The 19588-nt window shown below is 43.8% G+C and overlaps 1 protein-coding gene and 1 pseudogene across 13 annotated transcripts in view; one reads left to right on the top strand and one right to left on the bottom strand.

Moving 5' to 3' along the window:
* The window catches only part of DSTYK (dual serine/threonine and tyrosine protein kinase), a 76675-nt gene that overhangs the window by 46115 nt on the left and 10972 nt on the right, over positions 1-19588 (top strand). For all 13 annotated transcript variants that reach the window (XR_014815632.1, XM_084976802.1, XM_084976806.1 and 10 more), the window contains 5 exons: positions 10393-11062; positions 15591-15823; positions 16754-16837; positions 17784-17960; positions 19137-19266. Coding sequence is in view for 12 of the 13 variants with exons in the window: in XM_084976802.1 (XP_084832928.1) it covers positions 10393-11062; positions 15591-15823; positions 16754-16837; positions 17784-17960; positions 19137-19266 (1294 nt within the window). In the remaining variant the exon portion in view is untranslated. The remainder of the gene's footprint in view (positions 1-10392; positions 11063-15590; positions 15824-16753; positions 16838-17783; positions 17961-19136; positions 19267-19588) is intronic.
* LOC146399964 (NADH dehydrogenase [ubiquinone] 1 alpha subcomplex subunit 5 pseudogene) lies at positions 5033-5500 on the bottom strand (annotated as a pseudogene).

Genomic DNA, 19588 nt, shown 5'->3' with positions numbered 1-19588 from the left:
TGGCTCAGTGGAAACAAATCCGACTAGGAACCATGAGGTTGTGGGTTCGATGCCTGGCCTTGCTCAATGGGTTAAGGATCCAGCGTTGCAGTGAGCTGTGGTGTAGGTCGCAGATGTGGCTCGGATCTGGCGTTGCTGTGGCTCTGGCGTAGGCCGATGGTTACAGCTCCGATTCTACCCCTAGCCTGGGAACCTCCATATGCCATGAGTGTGGCCCTAAAAAAAAAAATTATTTTTGATTTTTTTTTTTTTGCAGGATTGTTTCACAGCAGAATAGGGTGTGTGTGTGTGTGTGTGTGTGTGTGTGTCTTTGTCTTTTTAGGGCTGCACCCACAGCCTGTGGAAATTCCCAGGCTAGGGGCCGAGTTGGAGCTATAGCTGCTGGCCTACACCACAGCCACAGCAACACCAGAGAGGAGCCACGTCTGCAACCTGCAGCTCATGGCAACACTGGATGGATCCTTAACCCACTGAGCGAGGCCAGGGATCGAATCTGTGGCCTCATGGTTACTAGTCAGGTTCATTACCACCGAGCCACAATGGAAACTCCCAGCAGAGTAGGGCTTTTACATGTAGCCAGCATATCCTTTTTAACGTAGAACAGCAGGATTGTTAGGATCCTAGAAAGCATGTTGTTCCTCCTTTGTTCTTCTTTCAGAACTTCCCTAACATCAGCCCAGACCGTTGCTGACACAGGGAACCATCAGTTATTTTTGTTTTTATTTATTTATTTATTTATTTATTTGTCTTTTGGCCGTTTCTAGGGCTGCACCGGAGGCATGTGGAGGTCCTCAGGTTAGGAGTCTAATGGGAGCTGTAGCTGCCGGCCTACACCACAGCTCACAGCAACGCTAGGTACTTAACCCACTGAGCAAGGCCAGGGGTCGAACCCACAACCTCATGGTTCCTAGTTAACCACTGAGCCACGACAGGAACTCCCATCAGTTATTTTTAAACATAGTCTTTATTGTCAAGCAGATTTACTTCTTGGCTTGGTCACTTAACTGACTGTGTGACTGGTGCTCTGTCCCCTCACTTGTAAAATGGGAGTGATAATCTGTGTGAGACTTAAATGAGAGACGGTGTGTAAAGCACCTAGCACAGTGCCTGGCACTTAGTAAGCCTCCATTTGAATGAATTCCTCAGTGTCCTTGAGAAGAGGATTTCCTCCTCTCTCAGTCACCCATCCCTTCCCTGACAGCCATCCACAGTGGAACTCCTTCCTGTCAAACTCAAGTCCTTCTGGTTCCAGCTTACTTATAGTTACTAATTCTTCTCTAGTTAGAGCTAAAATTCTTCATAGTTATTATGAAGTACTTTTCTAATAAAATGAAAAAAGAGGAGTTCCCGTCGTGGCTCAGTGGTTAACGAATCTGACTAGGAGCCATGAGGTTGCGGGTTCAATCCTTGGTCTCGCTCAGTGGGTTAAGGATCCGGCGTTGCCGTGAGCTGTGGTGTAGGTCGCAGACACAGCTCGGATCCCATGTTGCTGTGGCTGTGGCGTAGGCTGGCGGCTACAGCTCTGATTGGAACCTAGCCTGGGAACCTCCATATGCCGCGGGTGCAGTCCTGAAAAGACAAAAGAAGAAAAAAGAGAAAGGTGTTCTAAAAAGGTAAAAACTATAAAAGTTAAAGTCATCAAGTTAAAAGGTTAAGCTTCTCTTTCTTCCTTCTTCTCCATTCTACTGTTCTCTCTTGATGGTCTAGCAAGTGGTAAGAGAAAAAGGCTTCACATTCCTAATTCTGTTTGTATCTGTGGGTGCCTGGGTGTTCAAATATCCACAAGGCAGAATGCATAGAGGCTATTCATTCTTGTCAACTTCTCTGTTATCTGATTCATCACAGTTTGAAATTAGATAGTTCTGATCCTTCAGGGCTTCATGCTTATTAGTTGAGACGCAGAGCCTTGCTTTGCGGTATTTGAGGTTGTAAACATATTTTCAGTTTTAGCGTGATAGTCTCATGCTTTCTCTGGCTAGATGAAGGGCTTCGGTTGAGAATCTGATTTTTCCCCAGTCTTGGCCTCTGAGTTACCACTTCTTACTTTTACCAGGTAGGGAGATGAGCTTGTACCCATTCTATGCTGACTGCTGGGATTAAGCTCTGGGTTGGCACAGCTGCTTGAGGCCTGTTAGAGCTTGGAAACCAGCTCAGTCGCACCTCCCCACTGGAGTGTTTGTACCAAGAGTTAAAGGTATTTCCTACAATGTAACAAGAGTAGAAAGGTATTTCCTTAATGTGTAATTGACATTTAAGAGTGATAGTGAGTTTAGGGAACTATATAAAAATGAGAAAGAATCAACCTTGTGTGAAAACATGGCCCTGGCGTTCCCTTGTGGCACAGCAGGTGAAGGATCTGTCGTTGTCACTGCAGTGGCTTGGGTTGCTGCTGTCTGCTGTGGTATGGGTATTTGATCCCTGGCCTGGGAACTTCCACATGCCGCAGGTGCAGCCAAACAACCACCACCACAACAAAAACATGGCCTTAGGAGAGAGGGCATGGGAAGAGAAGTGAGAGTGACAGCAGGTAGAATACGGAGACAGGCATTGGAGTTCAGGCTATGGCAGTTGCTGAGGACTCTTCTATATTTATGGACTTCTTTTCTGTGTGATATAACGAGGCTTTGGAACCATAGTGAAAATAAAGATATTTATGACCTGAGTACATAACTGTCTTCTGTTTGAACCTTCAGTTATAAGATAAAATCATCCTTAGCACATCACCTAGTTTTGGTAATGTGCCGTGAGCCTGAAAGTTAGAAGTCCTCAGTAAGAGGCAGTATTCTTAGGAAATGGTCAGGCATCAGTGACTGAGCCATTTCTTCTTGGCATTTAAGATAGTGTCATTTTACATAAAAAACAAAGCCAAAGAGGTAAATTTCTGGTGTTTGCAGAGTAGCAAACTCCTTTCTAATGCATTCTCTTACATCTTGCTGAGAAAATTGATGGTAACATACCAAACTCTGTAGACTCCATAGATTTGTGCAGAATATATTCTAAAAGAGAAATCTCTAGGAATTTGCTGTGATTCAAAATAGGAGGAATACGCTCATGATTCCCTAGGATTCTTTTGCCTTGATTGAGTTAGAAGCAAAATGCTCACTCACTGCTTCATTCTTGGAGTAGATGCAAACTGCAGTTCCAGATAAATGTGTGGGATATGGGGTAAAAAATAGAAAATTTTACATATGATGATTTAAAATGGTTTTGAGGAGTTCCCGTCGTGGTTCAGCGGAAACGAATCCAACTAGGAACCATGAGGTTGCGGGTTCAATCCCTGGCCTTGCTCATTGGGTTAAAGATCCAGTGTTGCTGTGAGCTGTGGTGTAGGCCAGCAGCTGTAGCTCCAATTCGACCCCTAGCCTGGGAACCTCCATATGCCACGGGTTTGGCCCTCAAAAGACAATAAAATAAAATAAAATGGTTTTGAGCAAGTAGTAAAGGCATCATTTATTCATGCAGTAATTGCACATTTTTATTTACCGGATGCTCACTAAGTGCCAGACACTGTTCGGGGGCCAGGAAGGAATACGGCCATCCAAGAAATAGTCCAAGATCAGTCTTCCCTCTCGGGTGGCCATAGTAGGGTCCATAACCGGGCTCATCTTCCCTGTTAATTTTTTCTTCACTCCCCGTCTCTAGGAGACAGTGCTGGCTTCCTTTTTTGTTTATAACCGTCAGGCATGAGTCATCCCTCCGCTGTAAGTATTGCAGAATTACATATCACACTTCAGTCTAATTTGTACTGCCGCTAGGCTCTCAGCCAGCAGCTCTTTTTGCCTGTCTTCCACCAGTCGTGATAGAACAGTGAGACCAAGTGCCCAAGGGAATTAACTGCGTAATGGAGAAGAAAGAACATGGTACCTGTTGTCTATCCATTTTTGTTTAGTACGGATATATTTAGAAGACAACTTCTTTAGGTGCCAGTGTATCAGGTAGTACCTGCCATTAGAATCCGTTTGAGGGGAATTTTTTTTTAATTGAAGTGTAGTTAGTATACAATATTATATAAGTTACAGGTGTACAACATAGCGATTCACAATTTTTAAAGGTTATACTTCATTTATAGTTAGTATAAAATATGGGCTCTATTCCCTGTATTGCACAATATAACCTTGTAGCTTAATCATTCAATGCATAGTACCTCATAATCCCCAACCCTTATCTTGCCCCTCCCTCCTTCCCTCTCCCTACTGGTAACCACCAGTCTGTTCTCTATGTCTGTGAGTCTGTTTCTTTTTTGTTGTAGTCACTAGTTTATTTTAGTTTTTATTTTTATTTTATTGTATTTTAAGAACATTTGAAGTTGCTCTTCTCATTTTTTATTTTGTTTAGCCTTAAACTTGTCAAACTGCTTCTTTCTTTGAATAGCATTTATCTTCTGTTTGATATCTGGCTGCACTCATATTGGAAACTAATGAAAACTACTTCTTAGTGACTCCACTTTAATATTATAGCCATACAACTAAGATATTTTGATTATAAGCCTATCTGTATGCCAGATAAACTTAAGGAATGCTTAATGTGTCTTTTACAGAAATTGTGTATATCCTGATGTACTTTAGTTGATAAAACTAGAGGCAAAGGACCAGAAGGCTAACTTCCTTAAATTAGACAAAAGGAAAAGGAAAAGTTTTTCTAACTACCACTATAAATTAAAAAAATCTTTCTTTCAAATTCAAAAATCAGTTTTCTCAACTGTACAGTGAATTCTAATTTGAAGTTTTTACTCCTACTACTTCACTTAGGTGACCTATAAGTTTGTTTAAACAATAATAATAAAGTACTTTTCTGTTTTTTTCAGAATAAAAAAATTAAATGATGTGTTGAAGATAGTACTAAAAGATACTTCACCTTTCGAATGCAGCTTCTGCATCAAAAATCTATAGGGATTTTTTCCAATTAATTTTCAAATTTTCCTACAACTTCTGATTAAAAAAAATTTTTTTGAAACAATTTGAATGAATGCTCAACAAATCAAAAACTCACTCAAACTCCCTATTACCATATTCATCAATTTTATCAAGTCCCCAAAATGTGTTCTCTATCAGTTTTCTTGATTATGTCAATAATATGGAAACATTTTTAATATTCCAGAATATTTAGTTGCATCAGTTTCCCACCAACATACAAGTGATCTAGTGATATTTATATTGGCCATTTCCATTGGTTGGCAGTAGGCTCTTCCACTAAAGGCTCCCGTGGCTTCTCCTGCACCACTTTTCTTGCCAGACTTAGTTCATTTTCAGCCTGAAGAATCACCTCTTCTATTTGGTCACCCTGAAGTTGCTCTTCTCATTTTTAAACATCTGATTATGCTTTAACCATACCCAGCTTCTCATTTGTAATCTGTTCTGTATACTTTCTATATGCTGCATTTTTAGGGATTTGTCCAAAAAACATCAAGAATCTTTGTATACGATATTTTTAGCCTCTCATGTGGAGTTTCACATATAGCCAGTACCACAAGGCCAGTGGTCTTCTTCAGCCACCCCTCCATGACAGCCTATTTTATTTTTTAGATTCCACATATAAGTGATACCATACAGTATTTTTTCTCTCTCTGACTTATTTCACTTAGCATACGCCCTCCAACTCTATCCATGTTGCTGCAAATGGCCAAATTTCATTCTTTTTTATGGCTGAGAAGTAGTCCATTTTACTACTCCATATCTTCTTTATCCACTGAATCCATTTATTTTTAAATGAATGTACACCTATGAGCAAATAAAGTCAACTGGCCCTTACAAAGGATACTGATTCTACAGATGGACCTAGCAGCTTAGGATAATGGTTCTGTTGCACACAGAATGGTCCTTTGAGGAAAACCTGGGAATTTATTTTAGAATTTTTTAAGAAAATTCATCAAATAAACAAGCAAACAAAATTCTTCCTGTAGACTTTCTAAACAGCACTTACTTTGGTGTAAATATTTAGGCTTTCTTCCCCTAATATGTCTATAATAAGCTTGATTGATTCAAATCTTTTAAAAGATATGTATTTAAGGGAGAAGAAATTTTTAAAAATATTTTTAAAACACCTATGATCTTCTTTTCTTCTTCACCTTCTTCTCCTTCTCCTCCTGTTCCTCCTCCTCTCCTCCTTCTCCTTCTTCTTCTTTTTTTGCCATGCCCATGGCACGTGGACGTTCTGGAGCCAGGGATTAAACCCGAGTCACAGCAGCAACCCAAGCCACGGCAGTGACAACACTGGATTCTTAACCCACGGTGCCACCAGGGAACTCCTCTCTTGTTATAACTTTTCTTGAGATTTTCCTCTAGTCTGTTTAATTATTATATGTAATTAGAATGTTGCCTTTAGGCAATTGCATGCTCTCCTCTAAACCTTAAAAGTTCTTACCCACTTTTTGAATGTGCCTCATGAAGTAATTCGTGTTCCAGTATTGTGACTCAGGGTAGTGAAAGGGGGCTTGTTTTGAATAGCAGGGTGACTATCAGACGAGTCTTCCAACCAGAAAACATTCCATGCAATTCAAGGCATAAATGAAACAGCAAATTTCTTCTTGGCCTTGGCTTGGATAGAAAGTAGGTGGATTTGGGAGTTCCCGTTGTGGCTCAGCGGTATCAAACCCGATTATTATCTATGAGGATATGGGTTTGACTCCTGGCCTTACTCAATGGATTAAGGATCTGGGCTTGCCTTGAGCTGTGGTGTAGGTCACAGACGAAGCTCAGATCCTGCGTTGCTGTGGCTGTGGCGTAGGCCAGCAGCTGCAGCTCTGATTGGACCCCTAGCCTGGGAACCTCCCTCCATATGCTGCACGTTTAGCCCTAAAAAAAGCAAAAAAGTAGGTGGATTTATATAGTGTTTGCTCAAATTACAAATGGTGAGATGCTAAAAGCACTTTTAGCTTTAGGGATGTCAGAGTGTCCAGCCAAATGAGTTACATGACCTATCTGAGAATAAAACTTAGGAATTCTTTTTTGAGGAAGAAGGTGAGAACTTTGTGCTTTGCTGGAAATAGGAAATCTGTCTCTTTCTCCTTTAACACACACACACACACACACGCACACACACACGCACACACACACGCACACACACTACAAGAAACAAGAGGCTGGCATTTCCCAGCCCTTTCTTCTCTTTTTTTTTTTTTTTTTTGTCTTTTTGGCATTTCTTGGGCTGCTCCCGTGACATATGGAGGTTCCCAGGCTAGGGGTCCAATCGGAGCTGTAGGCACCGGCCTATGCCAGAGCCACAGCAACGCAGGATCCGAGCCGGATCTGCAAACCTACACCACAGCTCACGGCAACGCCCGATCGTTAACCCACTGAGCAAGGGCAAGGATTGAACCTGCAACCTCATGGTTCCTAGTCGGATTCGTTAACCACTGCGCCACGACAGGAACTCCAACCCAGCCCTTTCTTATCTGAAGAAGGAGACCAAAAAGGAATAGATCCCAGGTTTTGATTTTTAAAAATCTTTCATCAGTAATATCTGTGGCTCAAAAAAAAAAGAACGAAAACAGAGTATTAGTCTGAAAATAAACTTGCAACATCTGATAACTCTTAGGACAGAGTAGATTTGTGTTGAGTTCATTCTACAAGGATTGATTTTGAGTCTGCAGACTGCGAAGATTCAGATTGGGTATGCCTGTGATGGCTATATAGGCATGAGTCTCCAGGTCAACCCTTAAGTCTAGAATGTCAGGTAAAGTAGTTTGGAGGAGCAACCCATGCGTGGATGAAAATATAGGCTCTTTTTATTTCTCCTTGGCCTCCCCGTGGCATATGGAGTTGCTGAGCCAGGGATCAGATCCGAACTGCAATAGTGACTTATATAAATGCCAGATCTGTGGTACCGGGCCAAGGATTGAACCTACATCCTGGCACTGCAGGGTGCCTTTGATCTTGTGCCACAGTGGGAACTCTGGAAATATATGCTTTTAAAGTGCTTCAGGATCCTTAGGAAAGAAGTAGAACAATAAGAAAATACTGGTTAGGAGTTCCCGTCGTGGCGCAGTGGTTAACGAATCTGACTAGGAACCATGAGGTTGCGGGTTCGGTCCCTGCCCTTGCTCAGTGGGTTAACGATCCGGCGTTGCCGTGAGCTGTGGTGAAGGTTGCAGACGCGGCTCGGATCCCGCGTTGCTGTGGCTCTGGCGTAGGCCGGTGGCTACAGCTCCGATTCAACCCCTAGCCTGGGAACCTCCATATGCTGCGGGAGCGGCCCAAGAAATAGCAACAACAACAAAAGACAAAAGACAGAAAAAAAAAAAAAAAAAAAAAGGAAAATACTGGTTAGAAGAAGTACCTGCAGAAGCTTGTTCCTAAACCAAAGATCATTCTTAAAACTCATTTTAGGAACTTGGGTATATCAGTTATGATTGCATTCAGTCATATACAACAATCAGAAAAATAGAGGTTTGTTTAAGCAAAACAGAGGCTGATTTTTTTTTTTTTTTTTTCCTTACCGAAAAGCAGTCTGAAGCTAGGCAGTTAAGGGCTGGTGTGGCAGCTCTGCTATCATCAGGGATCCAAGCTCCCTGTTTCTTTTTGCTTCCTCATCCTTAGGGCTGGCTTCTTCCTTGAGGGTTGCCCTAGGCCTGCAGGATGACCACTGCTGCTCTGTCACATCTGTGCTCCAGGCGAGAAGGGCAAGGCCAAAGGGCATATTTCCTAGTGGCATCAAACCTTCTTTAAAGAGCTTTCCTGGTAACCCCACCTATCATTGGCCTCCCCTGTCTGTAAAAGACATTGCCTTCCCCATAATGCAGAGGTTAAATACTGGATAGACAAACCTTGGTCTCTGCCATACCAAGTGATGGTGAGCATAATGGTATTACTAAGACTTAGGTGGCTAAGACTTCAGGATACCTGATAACTCTTAGAAGAAGATAGTAGGAGTTCCCATCGTGGCACAGTGGTTAAGGAATCCGACTAGGAGCCATGAGATTTCGGGTTCGATCCCTGGCCTTGCTCAGTAGGTTGAGGATCTGGCATTGCCGTGAGCTGTGGTGTAGGTTGCAGACGCGGCTCGGATCCCGCGTTTCTGTGGCTCTGGTGTAGGCCAGCAGCTACAGCTCTGATTAGACCCTTAGCCTGGGAACCTCCATGTGCTGCGGGAGCGGCCCTAGAAAAAGCAAAAAGCAAAAAAAAAAAAAAAAAAAAAAAGAAGAGGACCACAGTGTTTGGCAGATCTAGCCTTTAGTTTGCTGTTGACTGATTGATTCAACAATGTTAAGGGCTTACTCTGCGCTGGGCACTGGAGTTACATTAGTGAACAAGATAGACATGCTTCCTGTCCTCAAGGAGTTTATAAACTATTGGGAAAAAACTAGGTTTTAAATAAATAAATTCTTTTTTTTTTTGTCTTTTCTAGGGCTGCACCCGAGGCATATGGAGGTTCTCAGGCTAGGGGTCTAATCGGAGCTGTACCTGCCATCCTACACCACAGCCACAGAAACTCAGGATCCGAGCTGCATCTGCAACCTACACCAAGGCTCACAGCAATGCCGAATCCTTAACCTACTGACCAAGGCCAGGGAATCCTTAACCCACTGACCAAGGCCAAGGGTTGAACTCGCAACCTCATGGTTCCTAGTCGGATTCGTTAACCACTGAGCCTCGATGGGAATGCCAAATAAATTCTAAATATGTTGAACATGAAGGAAAGAATTAGAGAGTGCTTGGGACTGTGTGATAGGTAAGACTCCTGAGATGTGACATGACATCTGCATTGAGATTTAAAGGATGCTTGGGGAGTTCCCGTCATGGCGCAGTGGCTAACGAATCCGACTAGGAACCATGAGGTTGCGGGTTCGATCCCTGCCCTTGCTCAGTGGGTTAACAATCGGGCGTTGCCGTGAGCTGTGGTGTAGGTTTGCAGACACGGCTCGGATCCTGCGTTGCTGTGGCTCTGGCGAAGGCCGGTGCATACAGCTCTGATTTGACCCCTAGCCTGGGAACCTCCATATGCCGCGGGAGCGGCCCAAAGAAATAGCAAAAAGACAAAAAAAAAAAAAAAGAAACGTGAGGATAGGGGTGTGAGAGGAGAACAAGAGGGGGAGGGATGTTTCAGGCAGATGCACTCCCAGTCTGTTAAGAGTTCTTCTTCCACTCTTTGTCTTATTTCTTCATCAGAGGGAATCAATGGGAGTTTCCAAGCAACAAAGGAAGGCAGCGGCTAAATAGTCTTGTTTATCTGAAATGACCAAAGGGACTGCCATCCTTGCTACTTAGCTGTTTTGTCACTCTCTCTAGATGAGTGCCTGCCTGCATAGGCTGCACCAGGGAGTGTTGGTAACAGAGGAGGGAGGTGGACAAATGATTGGGACATAGCCATCATAGATCTGGTCTCAGTGTGGGACTGTGGGAGGCAAGGATTGGTTCTGACCCTGAAGCGCTGATATGACCCCCCTTCCCCTTCCAGGAAGTGGACATTGTGGTGGCGCCGTGCCAAGGCCTCCGGCCCACAGTGGATGTTCTGGGTGACTTGGCGAATGATTTCTTGCCTGTGATAACCTATGCACTCCACAAAGAGGAACTCTCTGAGAGGGATGAACAAGAGCTGCAGGAAATCCGAAAGTATTTCTCCTTTCCCATATTCTTTTTCAAAGTGCCGAAGCTGGGCTCGGAGATAATCGACTCCTCCCCCAGGAGAATGGAGAATGAAAGATCCCCTCTTCATCGTCAGCTAACTGACCTGGGCTATCTGAGCAGTAGTCACTGTAACTGTGGGGCCCCCGGCCAGGACACCAAAGCTCAGAGCATGTTGGTGGAGCAAAGTGAGAAGCTGAGACACTTGAACACGTTTTCGCACCAGGTGCTCCAGACTCGCCTGGTGGACGCAGCCAAGGCCCTGAACCTGGTGCACTGCCGCTGCCTCGACATCTTTATCAACCAGGCCTTTGACATGCAGCGGGACCTGCAGATTACTCCCAAACGCCTGGAATATACACGGAAAAAGGAGAATGAGTTGTATGAATCACTGATGAATATTGCCAACCGAAAGCAGGAGGAGATGAAGGACATGATTGTCGAGACGCTAAACACCATGAAGGAGGAACTTCTGGATGATGCTGCCAACATGGAGTTTAAAGGTAGGTGCTAGAAAGCTCGGTAAGGTCAGGGACCACAGAGGCCTGGGACCCTTTTCCAGCTGGAAGCTGAATAGGTTAATCCTGAGGGCTGAAGGCACCTTGGGATAATCTCAGCCGCCCCTACTGTCATTGGTAAGGCCTTAAGTCTTTTAGCCAAAGTGGTCTTTCTTGTTCTGAGAGACGTGCTTGGAAGATTCCACCAGACTTGCCGCGGGACTCTTAGTCCAACTTTTGGTAAATTCATCCCGATAGTGCTCTTTAGTCTCCAGTTTGTATCCCTTGACCTTGATGGAGCTGGAGAAGAGCTGCTTGAAGAATGTCACTACATCATTCTTTAACCTTGGCTCCTTGGGCATGGCCCATCCTTCTTTACTGGTTCTTTTTTGTGTGTCGTGGTCTCATTTTCTTTTCAGACTGCTCCTAAAACCAAACTCCTTTGGTTTTGAGGATTTCCCAAAGTAGCTGTTTTAGCTTTTCTGGTGTTCCCATTCTTCAGGAATGGTTGATAACAAAATTGGGTCAAATGCTTTGGTGTCCGAGGTTTAGATGCTACTGACTTTGTATACTGACCCCTGCATGAACATTAGCTCTACCCCCCATTAATTAAAGTGACGTGGTTTGCAGAGTCCCCTTTAGGTTCTCAGTCATAGCTGAGCATCTGAATCACCTGGGAGGCTTTTTGAAAATGTAGATGTTTGCGACACTAAAGACCACTCCAGACCTATTAAGTAGCATTTCTGACATGGGACCTAGCATCAGTTTTTCGTTTTTTGTTTTTTCTCCTAAAACAACCTCCCTAGGTGACTCCTACGTATTGCCATTTTTCAGGCTTAGGCAGATTAAATAATTTGCTCAAGGTCGCATAGCTACTAAATAGTAGAGGCAGAATTTGAACCTAGATAGTCTGATTCCTGAGCCTATATTCTTAATTTCCATGCTCTGCTGGCTCTTAATCTGTTCCTAGTTACTGATGCTACCGTCTTCCTGGTAACCAGCTCCAAAACCTCATCAGGGTCGGTCTTTCTCTCGTCCCCACATCTAGTCAGTTGCCAAGTGCTGCTGAGTCCTTTCTATCTCACAGTACCTTTGCTTCTGTGTGTCCTCCTCATCAGTCCAGCTGAACTCTTATTACCTGACTGATCTCACTGACATCTTTCTCTCCTGTCTCCAGTTCATCTTTATTGGCTCCCTATTCCTACAGACTGAGTTAAGGCTCCTTATCCTAGTATTTGAGATCTTCCAAAGCCTAGCCGTTTCCAACTTTCTCAGTCTTTTTTCCAACTATGCACCTTCCTGTCATTTCATCTTTAGTTGGTCTTAACTGTATGCTGTCCTCTGTATGCTTATTTTACCTTTTTTTTTTTTTTTTTTTTTTTTTTTTTTTGGCTCATGCCTTGTCCTAAACCTGAAATGCTTTTATTTGTCAAATTTTCAAATCCAGCCTATTCTTCAAGGCCTCTTCCAAATAACATTTTTCATGAAGTTGCCTTTTTAATTTTTTTTTTTTCTTTTTATGGTGGCACCTGTGTAGCACATGGAAGTTCCTGGGCCAGGGGTTGAATCGGAGCTGTAGCTGAGGCCTATGCCACAGCCGTGGCAACACTGGATCTGAGCTGCATCTGTGGCCTATGCTACACCTCACAGCAATGCCAGATCCTTAACCCACTGAGCAAGGCCAGGGATTGAACCAGCATCCTCACAGAGACAATGTTGAGTCCTTAACCTGCTTAGCCACAACGGGAACTCCTTTAATTTTCTCAGCTAATAATGATCACATTCATCTGAACTCCCTATAGCATCTCATCTGTAACTGAAATTTCTGGTGTATTTCACTTTTTATTTTGTTATTACAGTTATTTATGTTCCCCTCTTTTCTAAAATCTTAGAAATGAAGGAGAACATGATCTGGATCTTTAAACAACACCATAATCCCCTGCAGCAAATAACAGAGTCTCTGTACAGTACATCTTTGGAGAATGAGTGAGTGTGTGAATGATGCTGTATGTTTATGTCTCACTTAGAGATGCAAAGGAAATATACTTTAGCAAGCATAGGATGCTTGATTTCATATAGGTCTTTGTAAAGATGAACAAAGATACCGCTTTGGCCAATTCCGCTAGTAGGGAGGAGTTGCTGAGAACTGCTCTCTTGCAGTGGAAATCCTCGGAAGTCTTCTGAATATTTAATTTAATTCAATGCCTGAATAAAAGACATGGGAGAATCAATGCCAGCAGCAGAGGGGGCATGATAAAAGGTTGTCAGGGCAGGTAGGTAGAACAGTGACATATTTGATTGTCTGTCGTGTGCCAGGTGTACCACGTTTGGTGCCTGGGACGCAGTGGTTAGTGCAGATGTGGAGGAACTGGGAACAAGGTTAGGTGTCTGGCTTTGTTAATAACTAACCACATTGCGGACTTGCGTATCTACTTACCTAGTTGGCTAGATCTTAGACAGGACTGACATGCTTCTTCTTATCTTGTTCTAGTTCTTTCTTGGTATCCTTGAGGCAATGATAAGTAGATTTAGAAGAGAGCTGCCACGTGTCCTGTGGAGCCAGATTTTTATTACTGATACTTATTTGCTTTAAAATGAAGGTAATTCTACATGCAGTTTATAAAGTATTTATTTATTTATTTTTATTTTTTGAAAATACATGGTACTTTATTCAACGATATAAAGATACAGATGTCTCCAAGTCATCTAGTTTCTTCCATATATTCTTTGCCCTCAGTTTTTCACTTAACCCGTATCTTAGCGATGTTTCCATAAATGGTCGAAGAAATTTGTCTTCTTCTAATGGATATACCTTAATTCATTTAACTACTCCCCTACTGCTGGACAGTAGGCTGTTTCTATCCTTTTTTTTTTTGCTATTACAGCCTGTACTGTGTTGATCATCATTGTATGTACATATATGAGACTTGTAATGGTATATTCCTAGAAAAATAATTCCTAGAAGCAGAAACAGTAGGTCAAAGGTGTGTAGATTTTTTGTTGGTTGGTTGGTTAGTTTAAATTTTTGATAGACAGTGCCAGATTTTCTCTGAAAAGGTGGCACTGATTTAAATTTCTACCAGTAGACCTGCCTTGTTAGGAGTGGAGTTTTTGCAGGTGATTTGTCTTATGTTCTTCTGTCTTCTGGTTTGCAAAGCAGATTTTCCTTCCTCTCTTTTCTTTTATGGCCACTGTGGCATATGGAAGTTTCCAGGCCAGGAATTGAATCCAAGCAACAGCAGCAACCCCCACAGCAGCTGCAGCAATGCTGGATCCTTTAACCCACTGCACCTGGGCTGGGGATTGAACCCAAACTTCCTCAGCGACCTGAGCCATTGCAGTTGGATTTTTTTTTTTTTTTTTTTTTTGACCATACCTGTGACAATTGGACGTTCTTGGTCCAGGAATTGAATCCGAGCTGCAGCTGTGACCAATGCCACAGCTGTGGCAACACTGAATCCTTAACCCACTCTGCCAGGCCAGGGATGGAACCAGCATCGCCACAGAGACAAGCCAGCTCATTAATCCACTGGGCCACACCAGGAACTCCCTGCAGTCAGATTCTTAACCCACTGTGTCATGGCAGGAACTCCAAAATAGATTTTTCTAATCCTGTGAGGTAGTAGCATAATAGGGACAACATTCCAGTGTTATTTTTTGTTTATCTGGTAATGGATTAGAATTGAATTCTTGACTCTTGGATTTTTCTCATTGCTATGCTTAGAAGTGGGAAAGAACAGAGACTTTGGATCCATGAGCTTTGGGTAGTATATTTACTGTTTTATTTTATTTATTTTATTTAGGTAGTATATTTACCACCTAAATATACTATCTCCTCCCAGTGCCCACTTTATCTCTCTTTGAGGTGCTTTCTTGACATATTAAATGTAACCAATAATACCCACCTGACAAAGTTATTGTTAGGGTTAAATTAGATTACATATACGAAATACTATAGCGTCTTTCACATAGTCTGCACTCAATAAATGTTGTTCCTCCCCTTCTATAAATGTGATATAAAAGCTGACAAAATCAATAGGCTCATTCTAGACACAATTGCTCCTTCTCAGGATTTTTAGGTGCCTGAAGTCGTTAAGCATTGCGTGACCCCTGGTCGTGCTGGGAGTCAGTTTGTCAACTGAATGTGTTCTGCAGCCGTCATTGTGGTAGCTCCTTGGCTCTGATTAGGGAGATGCCTTTCTTCAGTGTGCCTTCCCCTTCCCCTCACAGCCACCTAGCTTTTTTTTTGTCTTTTCTAGAGCCACACCCACGGCATATGGAGGTTCCCAGGATAGGGATCGAATCGGAGCTGTAGCCACCAGCCACCAGCCACCAGCCACAGCCACAGCCACAGCAATGTGGGATCTGAGCTGCATCTGCGGCCTACACCACAGCTCACGGCAACACTAGATCCTTAACCCACTGAGCAAGGCCAGAGATCGAACCTGCAACCTCATGGTTCCTAGTCAGATTCACTAACCACTGAGCCACGACGGGAACTCCAGCCAGCTAGCTTTTTGCTCTGCCTCCATAGATGTCATTGTCCCTGAGAATGGAGAACCAGTGGGCACCAGAGAGATCAAATGCTGCATCCGACAGATCCAGGAGCTCATCATCTCCAGGCTTAATCAGGCAGTGGCTAACAAGCTGATCAGCTCTGTGGATTACCTACGAGAGAGCTTTGTCGGAACCCTGGAACGGTGTCTGCAGAGCCTCGAGAAGTCTCAGGACGTCTCGGTTCACATCACCAGTAATTATCTCAAACAGGTACTCAAAAGGGGGTTAAGAGCCTGTCACAGATGATACATGAAACAGAATCCATCCATGAGCCCAACTTCAGATTAGCTAAGAAGTTCCCTTTCAAGTTTTTGCCAGTCCAGTTTGAATTTCATTTTGTTATCCTACCTCATGACCACTGCCTGTGGGAAGTGCTTATGAACTGTAAAGCTGGCGTGAAGTCGATGCACAAGAAATTGAAGATGAAGTAGGGGCCCAAATAGGCACGAAATAGACGATCAACCTGCAGTGACTGCGTATTTATTAAGGGATAGATTTGGTAACCTGGAAATTGGACTTTTTTTTTTTTTTTTTGCTTTTTAGGGCCGCATCTGCGGCATATGAAGGTTCCCAGGCTAGGGGTCCAATCGGAGCTACAGCTGCCGGCCTACACCACACCCACAGCCACAGCCACAGCCACAGCACCAGCAACATCAGATCTGAGCCACGTCTGCGACCTACAACACAGCTCATGGCAACCCTGGATCCTTAACCCACTGAACAAGGCCAGGGATTGAACCTGAAACTCATGGTTCCTAGTTGGATTCATTTCTGCTGCTCCATGATGGGAACTCCCTGGACCATGTTTTTATTTTATGTTATTGAGTTGGCTTTTTTTTTTTTTTTTTTTTTTTTTGGTCTCAGAGCTGTAGCTGCCGGCCTACGCCACAGCCACAGCAACGCCAGATCCAAGCTGCATCTGCGACCTACGCCAACTCACAGCAATGCCAGATCCTTAACCCACTGAGTGAGGCCAGGGATCGAACCCGCAACCTCATGGTTCCTAGTTAGATTTGTTTCCACTGTGCCACAATGGGAACTCCCTCGACCGTGTTTTTAAAATAAAGATTATTTATTGCATTTTTTAATTAGCCAGTCTACACAGGGCATATTGACTTTCTTTTGTGTATTCTCTTTCAGATCTTAAATGCTGCCTACCATGTTGAAGTCACGTTTCACTCAGGGTCCTCAGTTACAAGGATGCTATGGGAGCAAATCAAACAGGTAGAGGTTGTTGAGGAAAACATTCTGCAGCCCCTAGTTGGCTCACATGAATCTTAGTCACTCCAAGAGAACCTGGTATCTAGGGTCTTCTGTCCATGTACGGTGGCCATTTGTCCCGCTTTGCCTGCCTGGGAGAATTCTGGCTTCTGCCTGTTCCAAAATAATTATTAATAGTTTCCCTTTTAACTCTTAAAAGTGATGTGTCTAAATGATATTTTATGGAGCCATAAGACTCACCTTCACTAGCTTTTTCGTATTTCTTTTTCCCAACCTATGTGTTTTCTCAGAACCGCTTTGTTGCCAAAGGCCAGGAGTATGGTTTCTTTTCTGAAGTTTTTTTTTTTGTTTTTTTTTTTTGTTTTTTTTTTTTTTTGTCTTTTTGCCTATTCTGGGGCCGCTCCCACAGCATATGGAGGTTCCTAGGCTAGGGGTCTAATCGAAGTTGTAGCCACTGGCCTACACCACAGCCACAGTAACTCGGGATCAGAGCTGTGTCTGCGACCTACACCACAGCTCACGGCAACGCTGGATCATTAACCCACTGAGCAAGGCCAGGGATCGAACCCGCAACCTCATGGTTCCGAGTCGGATTTGTTAACCACTGCGCCACGACGGGAACTCCTCTTTTCTGGAGTTTGACCTGGCTCTTACATTGAGTTATTTGCTGACTTTAGAAGGGGATTTACCAGGCACCCCAGCACTGAAAGTAATGTATTGAGGGTTTGTGAACGTGCAGACTCGGCCTGGTGTTCTCTGAAGTTTTCCATTGGGCTGAGCCCCAATTCTGAGGTAGATGCAATGGGAAAGGAGTGTTGGACTTCACACGGCTCCCATCTTAAGACCCTGCACCTAGTGAGTGGGTAACCCAGAGAGGGAAGGGTGTTGGTTCTTTCTAGTGGCTCCCATCTCCCATTCCTGACGGTTCTCACTGTCCTCATCCTGACAGATCATCCAGCGCATCACATGGGTGAGCCCACCTGCCATCACACTGGAGTGGAAGAGGAAGGTGGCCCAGGAAGCAATTGAGAGCCTCAGTGCCTCCAAGTTGGCCAAGAGCATTTGCAGCCAATTCCGGACTCGGCTCAACAGCTCTCATGAGGCTTTTGCAGCCTCCTTGCGGCAGGTGGGTACTTAGGAAAGGACATATAACTGGATGCAGCAGAAAAGGCCCTCGTCCACCGGGGAATGTTTTGTCTTCTGCTTACTATATAATTTTTTTTCTTTTTCTTTTTAGGGCCACACCCACTGCATATGGAAGTTCCCAGGCTAGAGGTGGAATTGGAGCTGCAGCTGCCAGCCTATGCCACGGCCACAGCAATGCGAGATCCAAGCTACATCTGTGGCCTACACTATAGCTCATGGCAACACAGGATCCTTAACCCACTGAGCAAGACCAGGGATAGAACCCACGTCCTCATGGATACCAGTCAGGTTCATTCATACTGCTGAGTCACAAGGGGAATTCCTATATAATTTTTAAAAGTCATTGGTATATTTTCTTTCTATTCTATTAAAGGATAATACTAAGTTACAGGGTGCTTCATCAATCAATTTTTCATGTAGATATTTTTATTACTCTAGAAAGAATGGAAGGAACTCAATTAATTTCTCCCCTTTTCACTGAGTAAGGAATGAAAATCGAGGGCTGGGAATGTTGTATGAGTTTATATAGTGGTTTAGAAATAAACAACAGAAAGGGGTGACTTTGCAGCTTCCATAGTAGTTTGAAGTTACGTGACATCTGCTTGTCCCTTTAGGGGGAGTGTGTGCCTAAGTGTACAAGTGTGCAGAGGGGAGGGTGGGTCGATGTGATTATGCGTCCAGGAGGAGAAATTATTATTTATTGAGAGCTTACTACCTTCCAATCTCTGAGCTATGTCACACACATCTTATTTAATTCTCACAGGTCTCCTCATGAGGTCGATAGCGTAATCCCTGTAAAATAGGTGAGGAAGCCAAAACTGGAGACCTGAAGGCATAGAGAAGTCAAAGAAGTCAACTTCTGGAGTTCCCATTGTGGCTCAGTGGTTAACGAACCCAACTAGTATCCATGAGGACATGGGTTCAGTCCCTAGCCTTGCTCAGTGGGTTAAGGATCTGGCATTGCCATGAACTGGGGTGTAGGTGGCAGATGTGGCTCAGATCCCGAGTTGCTGTGGCTCCGGCGTAGGCCGGCAGCTGCAGCTCCGATTCGACCCCTAGCCTGGGAACCTCTACATGCCGCGAGCACTGCTCTCAAAAGACAAAAAAAAAAAAAAAAACAAGAAAAGTCACCTTCTTTCCTCTTTTTCCTTGCTAGCTGGAAGCCGGCCACTCAGGCCGGTTGGAGAAAACTGAAGATCTATGGCTGAAGGTTCGGAAAGATCATGCTCCCCGCCTGGCCCGCCTTTCTCTGGAAAGCCGTTCTTTGCAGGATGTCTTGCTGCATCGTGAGTCCTTTTTTTTCCCCTAGTGAATTGGAGGAAGGTTCTCGATGCCTGACATCCTCACATCCAAACTCGGAAAATCCCAGTGTCTAAAGCTGCTTCCTTGTGAAGCTGCCCAAGCACCCATTGATGTAGTTTTGAATTCCTGAAGTCTGTTTGGTCTTGCTGTGTATATCTAACACGACTAAGTTTATTTTAATTAAAGCAGTTAGGTTAGCCCTGGTTTTGAAACCATCCACATTTCCTTCTCTGGCGGGATTAAGACTTCCACTTCTAGGCAGGTGTGCATCTAAGAATCTTAGGGAGGTTGCCCCGCACGTTCCCA

This window comes from Sus scrofa, chromosome 9 (genome assembly GCF_054392235.1).
Source record: "Sus scrofa isolate SSC_HxYL_T2T_F1_AM1 chromosome 9, Sscrofa_HxYL_maternal_Yorkshire_Landrace_v2.0, whole genome shotgun sequence".
Classification (NCBI taxonomy): Eukaryota; Metazoa; Chordata; class Mammalia; order Artiodactyla; family Suidae; genus Sus; species Sus scrofa.
Note: the sequence above shows the minus strand (reverse complement) of the source record. Positions and strands in the feature narration are given on the sequence as shown.